Source organism: Periplaneta americana, chromosome 9, assembly GCF_040183065.1.
Source record: "Periplaneta americana isolate PAMFEO1 chromosome 9, P.americana_PAMFEO1_priV1, whole genome shotgun sequence".
In the NCBI taxonomy this organism is placed as follows: Eukaryota; Metazoa; Arthropoda; class Insecta; order Blattodea; family Blattidae; genus Periplaneta; species Periplaneta americana.
In genome coordinates this window covers 127,802,331-127,817,910 of record NC_091125.1, presented here as the reverse complement: position 1 = coordinate 127,817,910, position 15,580 = coordinate 127,802,331, and the positions used below count along the sequence as shown (strand labels likewise).

General features: G+C 32.6%; 1 protein-coding gene across 3 annotated transcripts in view; it reads left to right on the top strand.

Moving 5' to 3' along the window:
- Positions 1 to 305: 305 nt before the first annotated feature.
- The window catches only part of LOC138706473 (splicing factor 3A subunit 2-like), a 128,688-nt gene continuing 113,413 nt past the window's right edge, over positions 306 to 15,580 (top strand). Inside the window, exons 1-2 of one of the 3 annotated variants that reach the window (XR_011334006.1) lie at positions 306 to 1,998; positions 12,416 to 13,014. Coding sequence is in view for 1 of the 3 variants with exons in the window: in XM_069835805.1 (XP_069691906.1) it covers positions 12,528 to 13,014 (487 nt within the window). In the remaining 2 variants the exon portion in view is untranslated. Of the gene's footprint in view, positions 1,999 to 2,347; positions 2,367 to 8,721; positions 8,815 to 12,415; positions 13,015 to 15,580 lie in introns of those variants that run through there. The other 2 variants (XR_011334008.1, XM_069835805.1) reach the window with 2 other exon arrangements.

Below are 15,580 nucleotides of genomic sequence, written 5' to 3'. Positions count from 1 at the left end.
CCATTTATAAATAATAATAATAATAATAATAAAACTTGCTTAAATCTCGTCATCTCACATCCCATTTGTGCTAGGAATCATTAATAAAAATGTTGTATTTCATGCCATGAACTCAACTAAAATACAAACATGTTCCATATACATTTTACATTTTATAACATGTGCCACATTTGACTCATAGCGCCCATAAATGGACAACCGTAGGTTACAGGACATTGCAGGAAAGTAGAAGGATGTTTGCGGTAATCTTGATAGGAAGTACGTTTGCGGCAATAAGTTTATGTCAAACAAAGGATAGGAACGCTCATCCATAATTGGTAAAAGCACTGTTACAGGTCATCCTTATCCTTTTGGATGTGTATACAAGGATATCGTTAAATTATACAAAAATGTAAACGTGAAACTGTGTATATAGTGCCAATTGACATAGAAAATTGCACTACCTAATTTTAGAATCACCAATTCGGATAGTGCAAGACGTTAAAACGGTTTTTATGTGGGATAAATTTCGATATTACCAAATGAAGTGTGTGACGCTCTCAAATTATTAATACGGAATTTCGTATAAAACCAGCTACATATATTATAGTTTTGTTTATAATTGTGTGAATGTGGAAGTATATTACTGAACAACGTTGTACACATCATGCTGTGATAGTTCAAGAGAAATCTAAGAGGATAACGCTTTGGTACAGAAGTTTATAAATTTGCTTCATTTCATCGAAGTATTTTCTTTGCTCTCTGGGACACAGAAATATATATATTTTTTAAAATTCAAATTTCAGATTTATTTATTTAATACATTAGGTTCCAGCTACATTAGGCATTACAGAAGCTCGTGCTCGAGCGTAGTTCAGTTGCATTATCTTTGTTTCTTTTTGCATTATTCTTTGAGAAAAGAGGAACTGTGAAAACATAACGCCAAATTGTGAGTTGCATTACAAAATATAATCAGTTTTGTTTCATGTGTTTTTTGCTTTGAAGAACTGTAATAATCATAAATTGCATTAAATCAAAATAAAAGTATTGTGATGAGTGAAATTCTCGGTAACTTTCAATATCTAGATATAATAAGTGAAATAATGTTATCAGAAATATTATATAGTACTTAGATATGGAATATTACAAAGAAAGTATTAGATTTTCGAGAAACATTGAGGAACATAACATTTTTTGTTCACCTCAATAACGTTTACTCATCATGTTAATGTGGTGACATTTTTTAATTATTCATGAAAAGTGTAATTTCAACGTTAATGTAAATTGTACCTTCTTGAAATTGTGTAGACAATCACACTCTTATATATTTTTTCTGTACAATTATGAGTCTTATATTAAATAATATTTATACATGTTTGGAAACCAGCAGAAGAAAACTAAACAATTTTTATTTATAAATAAAGAATTTAAATGTTGAGAAAATTTAATGAAATATATGATATATGGATCCATATTTATAATACTTAAAAATATTTAGCAGAGTGTCAAACTTGTGTGTTGAAATGCCAACATTGTAAATAGTGTTGTCTTAGAAGTGTTTTACCTTCACTGTGAACAACTGGAAAATAATGAAACTTGTAATGACATTAGTCATTCTTCAGATGTTAACATGTGTTTTTGAATTACCTGGTGTCCTTACTTTGCCATGGATTATTGACGGGCCAACTCGTGGTGTTCCTTGTGATGGTAGATGGTACAAGAACCGAGAGTGCATTAAACCTTTTATGGTGAAACGTACAACAGACGATTCGAACCTGACCACTCCTACACCAGAAACAGCCGGTAAGAATGAAAATACTTTAAAAAACAAGAAGAAACAATTTAAATGTGTTGCGCAGGTCGTACAAAGATGCGCAGATTTGAACTTGGTCCAGAATTCCTCTGCGTGCAAAGCAATGAAGAAGTGCTGCAGAAAGAAAAAATCTCCAACGGCCAGAAGAAAATGCCTGAAGAGGACTGGAGGAAGTAAATCGAAGAAAGACGAAACATGACAGGAAGGTAAGACTCGCTTTCTTTCAGTTTTATAACATATTATAATGAGGTCGATATGAATTAAATGATGAATGTTAGCTATGAAGTACGTAGTTATTTTAGATGTTGTGTATAGGCCTATCAAATTTTCATGCCTACTAAATACTTGAAAGAAATATGACATAAGGTGGGTGCTCCTGTTATGGTCATGTTCCTGATATGGCCACCCCCCTATTGTGAGTTAGTTAACCAAAAAATCCGCTAAATTGCAGCAGGATCCAGTGAAAAGGCATCCTGGTATGTTACTTGACCGTTTTCCATCCAGTCAGGTTGAGCAATATGGCGTCAGTTGCCTGCTTTGTGGTTTTCATGTGACCTCTTCTTATTTTTCTCTGGTAAGTCTCTTTTGTTTTATGCATGTTTTTCAAAGACTTGTTTCATGAAAACCATAGTACTCAATTCAGTTTTTAATGTACTGTTGATTGGTGTTGTCGTTGATGGCGTATCTTTTACGAGTTGTTCATAATCAAACGATTTTCGTGAAAGCTTACCTGCTTCTGATATGGCCATATCAAATGCACCATGGCCATATCAAGTTCATTTCACTTTTATTTTTTTCACCTGACAAATTTACATGCCTTATAGCTGGAATTACGCAAAAATTTTGTATTTTAAGAAAAAACAACTTAATTTTTTTATGGAAAAACCTGTTTTGACTACACTTTTGAATTATAAGAAACATTATTAAGTGTCATATTTATTCATTTTATACCAAAATTATTTAATTTTAGCACAAATGCGCTGTCAAACTGAAAATCACGATTTGTGGAACATGGAACAAGGGTGGCCATATCATGTGCACATGTTCCTGATATGGCCACTAGGTAGACTTTTGGAATTTGGGACTTTTTGGACAATTATAGCTATTTTTATGGGTAAAGGAAATTGTTTTAAGAAAGTCCATTAGACTGAGAACGAATAAGAAAAAAGTGGTTTACATTTTTTCAAAATGGCGGCTAGAAAAATTCTCAAACCTTGGCATGTCCATATCAGGAACATCTACCTTACTATATTAAGTAATTTTTATTTTATGTACATTTTCAATTAAATACATAGCAAGAAACGGTGAAACTATGATACGAGAATAAATGGGTGGTGACAGATTTGAAATATTAGAAATTATTCCAAGTATTTTTTTTTTTTTAAAACTCCTGTGCTTTTTTTTTTTTTTTTTCGACCGGCCAAAGGCCGTTTTTCCAAAGTTATCTATTTTTGTTTTCTGTTTGTTTTACCTTTGGTTCCTTTGTTTTTTACTTATACTAATACAATCACAACACCCATGCCCGAGGCGGGACTCGAACCCACAACCCTTCGGACCAAGCGATAGGGACATGCCGTGCCCCTACCGCTTGAGCCATCCGGGCCGGCCGTATTGGGACATCCATTTTGTCCACTAAAAACATCACAGAGCGTACCCGGAGTCAAATTATGTTTCCCTTTAGTGAGTTAATCAGTCTACTGAGCTGCGACTAAGCTCTGGAAAGTAAACCACAGTGCCATCTGGAAATTATAACCAACAAAGAAACCACTTCCTTCACCCTAGATCCAACCCACATCCGACTCTTTTGTCTTAGTTCTTAACCCTTAAGCAGTCGCGCCTAACTTTGTAACATTAAGAGTCGCGCGGGGTATTTCTGACACCCAAAATATAATGGGTTCTTATGGGCCATTTTTTTAGTGCACAATTAAAATATCGCTCTTTTTTATTTATACAACTATATGGAATACTTTAATACCTATCACAATGTTATAAACAATGTATAGGAATGGTAATATTTCAATATTGGTTCAGATGTAATATTCGAACGTGTATTCACTCCTATATCATAATTTACTTTTTATCTTCCTTTCCAGACCACTTTCTTGATTTTTCTGTCGCACAAGTACTACTTAACATCCATTGTTATTATTTGTTACACAAATATGTCAGTTTAGTCACTGTCACTATTTACAATAGGAGCATTGTTGTAAACACTTCGACACCCCACATCACTTAAACCGTTATTATCTCGAGCATGCTAATTCCGATTTCAAACATGTTTACGGTTATTGTTGCCTTACCAATATTCTAAGCAAGGTACTGAAAGGTAGGATAGGAGAGGATAAGATTGGGTAGAGCAGGGTAAGGTAGGATAGGATAGGACAGGAGAGGGTAGAGTAGGGTAAGGTAAGATGGGATAGGAGAGGGTAGATTAGGGTAAGGTAGAATAGGATAGGATCGGGTAGAGTAGGGTAAGGTAGCATAGGATAGGGTAGAGTAAGGTAAGGTAGGATAGGATAGGATAGAATATGATAGAGTAGAGTAGGATAAGGTAGTACAGGATAAGATAGGATAGAATAGAGTAGGGGGGTAGGGTAGGGTAGGATATGTTAGATTAGGATAAGGTAGGAATAGTAGGGTGAGGTATGGTACTGTAGTTCAGAACAGAGTAGGGTAGTGTAGGATAGGGTATGATGTGATAGGATAGAGTAGGATAGGATAGGGTAGAATAGGGTAAGCTAGGATAGAACAGGATAGAGTAGGGTGAGGTATGGTACTATAGTTTAGAGCATAGTAGGGTAGAGTAGGATAGGTTAGAAAGGATAAAATAGAATATAGATGTCAGTTTTTTAATTTGTTACTTAACGAAGCTGTATCAACGAATCGATTGTCTATCGCGAGTGGAATTGTTGAAATCGAAATCACATTTTGGTGAGATGAGTCTGAGGATTCGTTATGGGATTACCTGATATTAGACTTACAGTTGAGGGAATCTGCGGATAAAATATAACTTAATGGTATTCATGAGTCTCGCTTTCTACCTGGAGATTGCGCCGATGCCAAGGGGTATCAATACAGCGTTCTAGACCAGACTCTTGCTTATTTAATCAGTGTACTACTACCTTGAAACCTTGATAAGAACATGTGAGACACGGATGCGGTGATCCGTGATAAAATTGTGTTTTCTACATACTGGAAATGCGGTATTGATATTCTTTTATCTAAAGGAAACATAAACCAGGAAAATCCTATTTGGTAATATTAAATTCAACGTGTTGAAGTATTGCAAAATAAGCAGCTTATAATAATAATAATAATAATAATAATAATAATAATAATAATAATAGTTTTATTTTCCCTGGCAGAGTTAAGGCCATCAGGCCTTCTTTCCACTCAACCAGGATCAAATCACATACAGAAAAATACAGACCTGTATAAAATATTAACTTAAAAATAATGATAAACATAATTAAGTAAAAAACAGAGATTGAGTACATATACACTATCAGTATTAACTTTAAAATAACAATAATAAAAATAATTAATACATATGAATATAATCTCACACCTAAAGGAGATTATATTCATATATATTATGTTTTAAGATTATAAATTATTTATAATATGTACCGGTATAAATAAATATATATGTGTATTATATATATATATGAATGTATGTATTTAAAGTTGTTTATAATCTCGAAACACGTTCTTAAGGGGTTAGGTACAGCTTACAGCAGTAAAATTTTTGGAAATATTCAACATTTTTTCCCTCCATTACTGTATCTTGTACAATAATGAAAATTGGTACGTGTAAAACACTGTCCTTTTACTATATTAAAAAATGTTTTTACGATTTAAAAAAAATTATGTATTATATATATATATATATATATATATATATATATATATATATATTCAAAATTCAAAATTTTGGCAGTTCACTGTGCAGTGAGAAAGCGTTTCCCTCATAACTCATAAACTTGTTAACTTTTTCATGTTGTCTCTATTTTACTGTATTGCTGAAACTCATGTTTACAATATCATGCTTTTTCAACTACATTCCTTAATAAATATTTTTTTTTTATTTTGTGTTAGAAGAAAATACTGATATTTGATCATTTTTTAAAATGAATTTATTTTTTATCAGACAATCTATCAAAGGTAGAGAAGTGATCTTCAATCATATTGTAGATATAACATGCATAAATACATTAAAAAAAATATCATCATAGAATGTTGGATAGTTTTTGAGTTATGTCCTAAACGCTTCATCACTGCACAGTGAATTGAATTTTGAAACAAAAAAATGTAAATAATTTTTTCTAAATCGTAAAAATATTTTTTTTCGTATAGCAGAAGAACAGTGTTTTACACATACTAATTTTCATTATTGTGCAAGATATAGTAATGGAGGAAAAAACATGTTGAATATTTCCAAAATTTAACTGTTGTGAGCGGTATACATATGAATATAATATATGAATATTTTCCTTAAGGAAATCCTTAGAACAAAATGTTACTCAAATATGTACTATTATTAAAACACATTTATAAAACAAACAACAATACAGAGAATTAACTGCAGGCTGCAAGAAGGAAGAATGTTTATAGTTAGACAGACATTAAACACGCAAAATTGAAGTTTCGAAGATCTGGAGATATTGTACTAGTAAATAAAAATAGGCTACAGCGCCTGAGAATTCAGATGAATGAAGGACTGACATTTGCAAATAGAATTCTTTCAGCAGCAACAACAACAACAACAATAATAATAATAATAATAATAATAATAATAATAATAATAATAACACTAATAATAATAAAATAATAATAATAATAATAATAATAATAATAATAAAGATTACAGGAAGAAGTTTCGGTGATCATAAGTATCTCAAATGCTGTAAGGATAATACTAATTCTCATAAAACACGTGTCAAAATTACCCTTATAGAACATGTTACGAAAATATTCCATATTATTATTATTATTATTATTATTATTATTATTATTATTATTATTATTATTATTATTATAAAGAGTACAGAAAGAAGTTTCAGTGCTCATAACTATCTGAAATGCTATAGGGATAATACTAATTCTCATAAAAACACGTGTCAAAATTACCCTTATAGAACATGTTACGAAAATATTCCATATTATTATTATTATTATTATTATTATTATTATTATTATTATTATTATTATTATTATTATTATTATTATAAAGAGTACAGAAAGAAGTTTCAGTGCTCATAACTATCTGAAATGCTATAGGGATAATACTAATTCTCATAAAAACACGTGTCAAAATTACCCTTATAGAACATGTTACGAAAATATTCCATAGTCTTGTTAAAAATATAGGCCTAAGTAGTTTGGCATAGACGACCCGCTAGAGAAAGCGGTAAATGAAGGAGAACATAGAAGAAAAATAATAGTAGTAGTATTAGTAGTAGTAGTAGTAGTAGTAGTAGTAGTAGTAGTAGTAGTAGTAGTAATAATAATAATAATAATAATAATAATAATAATAATAATAATAATGATATGGAATATTTTCATAACATGTTCTATAAGGGTAATTTTGACACGTGTTTTATGAGAATTAGTATTATCCCTACAGCATATGAGATACTTATGATCACTGAAACTTCTTCCTGTAATCTTTATTATTATTATTATTATTATTATTATTATTATTATTATTGTTGTTGTTGCTGTTGTTGCTGAAAGAATTCTATTTGCAAATGTCAGTCCTTCATTCATCTGAATTCTCAGGCGCTGTAGCCTATTTTTATTTACGAGTACAATATCTCCAGATCTTCGAAACTTCATTTTTGCGTGTTTAATGTCTGTCTAACTATAAACATTCTTCCTTCTTGCAGCCTGCAGTTAATTCTCTGTATTGTTGTTTGTTTTATAAGTGTGTTTTAATGATACTACATTTTTGAGTAACATTTTATTCTAAGGATTTCCTTAAGGGGTCAGATAGAGCTTACAGCAGTAAAATTTTTGAAATATTCAACATGTTTTTTCCCCATTACTGTATCTTGTACAATAATGAAAATTAGTATGTGTAAAACACTGTCCTGCTATATGAAAAAAGTATTTTTACGAGTTAGAACAAATTATTTACATTTTTTTTTTCAAAATTTCAGTTCACTGTGCAGTGATGAAGCGTTTCCCACATAACTAAAAAACTATCCAAAATTCTGTGATGACATTTTTGTACATATTTATGCAGGTCATATCTACAATATGATGCAAGATCACTTCTCTATCTACGATAGATTGTCCGATAAAAAAATAAATTCATTTTAAAAAAGGTCAAATATTAGTATTTTCTTCTAATGCAAAATAAAAAAAAATATGTTTATTAAGGAATGTAGTTGAAAAGCACGATATTGTAAACATGAGTTTCAGCAATAAAATAAAAGAGAGACAATATGAAAAAGTTAACAAGTATATGAGTTATGAGGGAAACGCTTCATCACTGCACAGTGAACTGCCAACAATTTGAATTTTGAAAAAATATATATAAATAATTTTTTTAAATCGTAAAAACATTTTTTTAATATAGCAGAAGGACAGTGTTTTACACATACCAATTTTCATTATTGTATGTACAAGATCCAGTAATGGAGGAAAAAAATGTTGAATATTTCCAAAAATTTTACTGCTGTAAGCTGTACCTAACCCTTTAAGAAAATGTTTAGAGATTATAAATAACTTTAATAATAATAATAATAATAATAATAATAATAATAATAATAATAATAATAATAATAGTAATAATAAACTTTGCCGGACTTCAGTTTTATGTATCTCTTTGTTTAGTGCAGCCATTTTTACGAATAGGATGCGGATGTCTGTCGTGTAGGATGTGGTAGAGTGAGTTGCAACATAATGATTCCTGTTACTTTCAGTACCACTAAGGAGAATAGATCGGAATGTCGTGGGAATTAGATCGCATCTGATAATCAGAACTGAGAAAGTCGCTATTCTAGGAACTGAACTCCGTAAGTAGAGATTTTGATAATTCTGGAAATTACATACATGGATTCACTAACATGTTCATCTTGTAGGAATTTATCTTGAGTGAAATGAAGATTAAACAATTATTAAAATAAATAGGATTGATGCTATACAGTTTTTATTTGGATAATTAGGAACAGCTAAATAAAATTTTATCTTATCCTAGTGACATAGTGTCCTGTTTATCAAACTGTTAGCACTGTCAGAAATGGCTCATTACTTCACATGTGAAATAATTTTGTTGGTTAGAAACAAACTAGTAATTTATTGTATAAAAGAGTAAAATTAGATTTAACCGCGAGTTGAAAGTTTAACGTTCGAGAGTGATAATTTCCACGAGGGTATAAAATTTGTTTACTGTCGTGCACTATACAATACTTTATCCATTATTGGTACCTAAATTTAATTTTAAATTGTACCCTTTTTCTTTGTAATGTGTTGTTTGTGAAGAAGTTGTAAACGAATGAACGTATGGATGTTATTGTTGCTAATGTGTTAGTGTCATGGATAGAGCGATTTAAAAAATTTAATTCATTGCTATGAGTTAAAAACTTTTATGCTCGACCATGCCGAAATGTAGTAATTATACACCTGGTAGCAGTCCTTTAATGCATGTCATTAAAGTACATCTACTCATTAAAGTACAGGTGTTCAGCCAATGACAACTCAGCTTACAGGTGTTCAGCCAATGACAAGTCAGCTTTGTACCGTTATAAAACCGCAAGTATCGATTATTCTCGGATATGCAATCGAAAGAGAATTAGCGAAAAGTCACGGAGGCTGGAAATCCAATACTGTCGCTGAAGGTTACTATAATAATTAGCGTTAATTGTAAATAATATTCAAATAAATTCAATTTGTCATCTGGTTTTTCAATGTCGAATTCAATAATCAAGGTTATATCAAGTTTAGCGGGATTACATCAAGGTCAATGACATTATTGTTCCTCGGAAAAAATCAATACTTTCGCGTCTGCGCACATCTCACAATTCACGACCTAGAACAAGGTCACTTCCGATCTTGTCAGATACAAATAAAATGTATACATCTGAATAATTTCAAGTTAGAAATATGGTCGAGCATAAAAAGTCGTATGAAACTCGCCTATAATGGTAATTAAGAATCTCGTATGAAAATTATGAAACTCGCTTGCTCTCGTTTCATAAACATCCATACTCGCTTCTTAATTATTATCATTATAGGCTCGTTGCATAATGTACTATTAATTCACTGCTGTTTATAAAGTCATTACTTAAGTTGCTAAGAACGGTGAAATAAAGATAGGTTAAGATACCAGGTCCACACCTGTGGAGTAACGACTAGCGCGTCTGGCCGCGAAACCAGGTGGCCCGGATTCGATTCCCGGTCGGGGCAAGTTACCTGGTTGAGGTTTTTTCCGGGGTTTTCCCTCAACCCAATATGAGCAAGTGCTGGGTAACTATCGGTGCTGGACCCCGGACTCATTTCACCTGCATTATCACCTTCATTTCATTCAGACGCTAAACAACCTGAGATGTTGATACAGCGTCGTAAAATAACCTACAAAAAAAAAAAGATACCAGTCATGCATAAATTCAGTTTATAATATAATCGGTAACTTAGCAACAGAGGAATTTTCACATCATGCTAAGGCTCTAAACAATTTCATTATGGCTAACTAATATCATATATAAGGAGAAAAATAATTATAATAAATAATTATTGCGAGGTTAATTGTGTTACGGGCCGTCTGAGCGGGGTTGCTTACTGGGAGAGTCCAGGCGCCAAGACCGTATAATGCACATGCAGGTAGCCGCTTTTAGTTAGAGGGACGCTTTGTTAGCGAGTTAAGTGTTCGTGAGGTGCTTTCATTATATGTAAATTATATGTTAATTGTTGTTCTTTGTTAATTGTCACTACATAAATATAGGACTAGTCTTGAAGAACGGGTTTTTATGTACGATACATAAGTGAAAATGAATTCTTTGAGAAGTGTAAGGCGATTCTCAAGAAAGTATCCTGGAAATCCTGTTCAGATAGAGAAACTGTTCGTCATCTTCTTAAAAAATTAAGAGAGATAGGATCTCTTAAGGGGACTATATACTGAAATTTCCAAGTTCCATATTTTTTAGGAGTTCACAACAGTGAAATCAATAACTACTATACTTATGAAGATCATTACTGATATATCTTGTTAATAATGACAAATGAAGGGTTCAAAACCCTAGTGGGCCAAACGCCATTTACTAAAACAGTAGAAAACAATGGTTAAAATGGAGTTATTACCGTAATTCAATGGAAATATTTAGCAAGTAATATAAAGTATACACATTCAAACTAAATGATATGCAATCTTCATTGAACTCTGGTATCCACTTAACTTTAACCCTTGCTTTCTCCGTTTTTAATAATGGCGCTTGGCCCACTATGACTCTGAACCCTTCAAATGTACAAAATTTCATCCGCCTATGATAAGTGGTTTGCATCTTATAATATAATATATTATTGAAATATTGTATCGCTTTATGTAAAAAATCCCTTGCTCCACAATTTACATTATTCTTAACTGATATTCACTTATATGGATCCTTATATATTTGGAATCAAATCTTACTATAGGGTTTTCTATAAAAATTAATCAGTGAACTACTAGAATTTTTTATTATAAAAGAATAAAAAGTAAAAATAATAATAATAAAAAAATCCTAGTAATTTACCGATATACTATACAGAAAAACCCAATAGCAATGTTTGTCTCAATGTAGTACGTATATAAAGAATCATATAAGTGAATATCAGTTAAAAATAACGTTAACTGTGGCGCAGGGAACTTCTTACATAAAGCGATCGATAGGCTACAATATTTTATTCAGAATTAATAAAAAGCAAACCACTTATCATAGAGAAATGAAATTTTGTACATATGTTATTATTAACCAGATACAACAGTAATAGAAGTTTTGTAAATTTATCTTTAAAAACATGGAAGTTACTATTTAAGTTAATATTTCAATATAATGTCCCCTTAATGACAAGAAACGTGTTCCGAAACGCCATGTTCTTCTGGAAGGAAAGTTGGATGAAATAGTGAGCAACTCGAATCCCCGGGAGGAAGTTGACTTTGGGCTTTTTTTTCTTTCTAAAATCAACCCTTTTTTTCGGGATTCCGATTTTAATACTACTATTTTCGACGAGGATCACGGAGGAATCCAGCATCGCTCTCCATTCCTCGATCCCATTGATTTATGACTAAACTATTCCCGGCCCTTTTTGACAGGCTAAAAAATTGTAATCCCACTGAAAGTGCACTTTATTTTACACGCAGGTGCATAATTATAAAAATAGGCGTAGGGGAGCGTTGGGTAGTATCGGACATCGGGTAATATCGGACAGTGCGTTTCTTTCATCTACCACAGATGATAGTACCTGAGTAACATGGTTACGTTTCTGTATGCGACATCACAGAAACGTAACCATGTCATTCAGGTACTACCATTTGGTGGTAGATGAAAGAAACTCACTGTCCGATATTACCCGATGCCTGATACTACCCAACTCTCCCCTATATTTGGTTTTAGAACTGATGAATTTTATGTTTTGTTTCAGGTTGCATTCACGGTGGACTAAGCTGAAATGTTTTGATTTATTAAATTATATTAAAAATAGTTATTACCATAACTGAGAAGTAATCATTATTAATACAATAAATTATTTAAACATGAATTACTTGGCCATTTTATTGACTCTTCTTGTAACATGCTCATCGGAAGACAACTTTCGTAATTCCAAAACGCACGTTTCAAATAATTTAAATGACGCAGAATTTCTCTCTTCGGACATGTTTCTCACCCGGCCAAGACTTACACGTCCGGACCCCAGACCATACCCGCAGATACCTCCTAGTGGACCTGAGCTTCGACCTCCGCCAGGACCTATTAGTGAAGATTATTACATACGACGAGCACGACTGAGTCCTCCGGCTCCGGGTCAATATCCACAGATCCCCCCCATCGGACCAGGTCTTCAGCCACCTCGTGGGCCCAGCGATTATTATGGGAGACCACCAATGCCTCCGCCAGGACCTCCGGGAGAGACAGTAAATAGGCTAGCATCTGGAATGATAGATGCTCCACTTCGAACGTGTCCACCAGGGGAACGTCTCTACAGACCTGGAGAGTGCAAGAAAGTATTTCACCCTGGTAACAGTGAGTATATTGACAATCACTATTATCATTATGTAAAAATAACAGGCTGTTGATTTAGATTGAAAATTAAATCCGAAAGCGCTCGGCCCTCGATACTTTAAATACATAGTCGGATCGAAAAGTAACACACGAGTTTTTTGTGACAACGTATTTAATAGGTAAGCAAAACGAAATAATGCACAAGAAAGCTGCAGGTTTTACCTATTTTTCGTCATGGGAACCAAGTCTCTCCACACATTTCTCCCATCGTCACAATAGATTCAGTACATCTCGTTCATAAATCTCCTATAGCCACCTGCGCACGACTGATTTCACTCCTTCATCGGAAGCGTTGGTTTCCTAGGAATTTCTTCATTGATTCGAAGAGGTGAAAGACGGTTCAAAGTCTGGACTGTAGGTGGATGATGCCGTCTCAATGCCTCTGATATTGGGTGGTGTTTCAGCGGTCACTGGTCGGCCGGAACATGCTTCGTCGACGGCCCTGCACCACCTGAAGATGTTGCTAAAGTCCAGATTTCTTTGAATCTCCCCGGCTTATCGTTTTGAGCGTCTGGTATACAGTATACCAGTTCAATTTCTTTAAAATCGTGTGTGGCTCAGAAACAATTTCTTTACTTCTCTTCTTAACAGCATAATCTGTTTTAATACATTATTATTATTATTATTATTATTATTATTATTATTATTATTATTATTATTATTATTATTGTTATTATTGGAGGATGGACTGTTCTTCATAGCTTACTTCATTCCATTTATTAGACACACTTAAATCTTACAGTAAATTGTATTTGTCTATCCAATTTCATTACCCTAATTCCTGAATAGACGTTACACGCAATTATAGGGGTTTCCTCAAATCCCCTGTCACTTTTAAATTTTTCAGGGAGCTTACGGTGACTCATCGCGAAAATCACGGCTACTTATGTTTAGGTCGCGACCCATGGGTTAAAAACTTCTGATATAAACCATTAATACTGAGTGGAAGAGAAGGCCTTACGGCCTTAACTCTGCCAGCTAAAATAAATTATTATTATTATTATTATTATTATTATTATTATTATTATTATTATTATTATTATTATTATTAAATCTAGTAAAAGTTGCATTCTTTGTAGCTACAGTATATTGTGTTTGATTATTTACTTCCTTGTTAAGCGAGATACAAAAGGGTAGTATCGTGATGCTGGAAATGAATCTATTATGTGATTTTTACGGACGTACTCGTAAAAGTGTCATATTTGTAGGGCGCAGGAAACGAAAGTTCAGTCTCCTTTTCTGAGTGCACAGTAAATGATTTCATTTACGCATGTCTTGTAAATGACAGTTGAAGAAACTAAATTGCAGACGGAATGTTATTCGGAAGTTGGTTTTTGGGTAGGCCTATACCACCGTGGAACTTACCTCTGCAACGTAGTCGTCGCGAGCCACTGCTGTGCCAACTGAGTTGCGAAAATAGTCATTTACGTTTATATAAATTAGCTCCAAAAGTTTAAGAATATACTAATAGTACAATCCATACACAGTTAATACATTGAAACGAACAAAATATTCTTTACATAAAATATGACAGTCTATTCCAACCATACAAGGAACAACGCATTTTTGTGAAACGAAACATTCTTCGGCGTGGAACTAGAACCCTAAAAAAAAATACCATAGATAATCTAGACTCAACTTGGGCGTAGTAGATGGATAGAAGAACATTAACTTTAACATCGTCTTAACCCAAGAACTTGGTAACAGTGTTAATTTTTTAATAAAATCAGTACAATGTATACGACAAGTTAAACATTCATAAAAATTTACACCTAAACATTTTGTGCACTACCACCTGTTAACTATATGATTATTGATGCTCATATTTAAGTACTGAATATTTATTTCTATTTTGGAGACCGTGAAGTAAGTATAACCAGTTTTATTAATATTTAAATACATATTATTATGACTATTATACTTTTACTACGTCATACTATTTTTGACCAATAAAACGGTACGAAAGGACGTCTTTCAACCAATCATGGCTGCTTATCGCACAATTTTATCGCGTCCCTAGCATTTAATTTTATCGCTTCCCTAGCATTTGTTCATTTTTGTCACTACCCTAGTATTTGTTTCTTTGTTTGCCAACATTTCAAACTGCACTGTTCTGGACGTGAAAAAAAAGAAAATTACAAACCACTCCAGTCGATACACAGCAGTTTCAAATATGACTCGCATTTGCATTCAAGAGCAAGAATTAATAAAGATCACTGGTCATAGCTATGCATCTTCCCTGAAACCCTATTTACAAATAAATGAAGAGCACCATTCGGAAATCCTGAATAAGTTGAATACACCATGTACATCAACGAGTTGCACTTCTTTTACGCACACGTCCAATATAACATAAACTGAACAACCAATCACTAAAGCATTCGAATTTGAAAATTGTACATTCAATAATTGTTCCTTTTAAAATTATTCATGTTTATTTTTTATTTCATCATCGTTAATTAAAACTTTTCTTGTTTATTTAATCATCCCTAATTAAAACTTTTCTAACACTTACTTATATTATTTA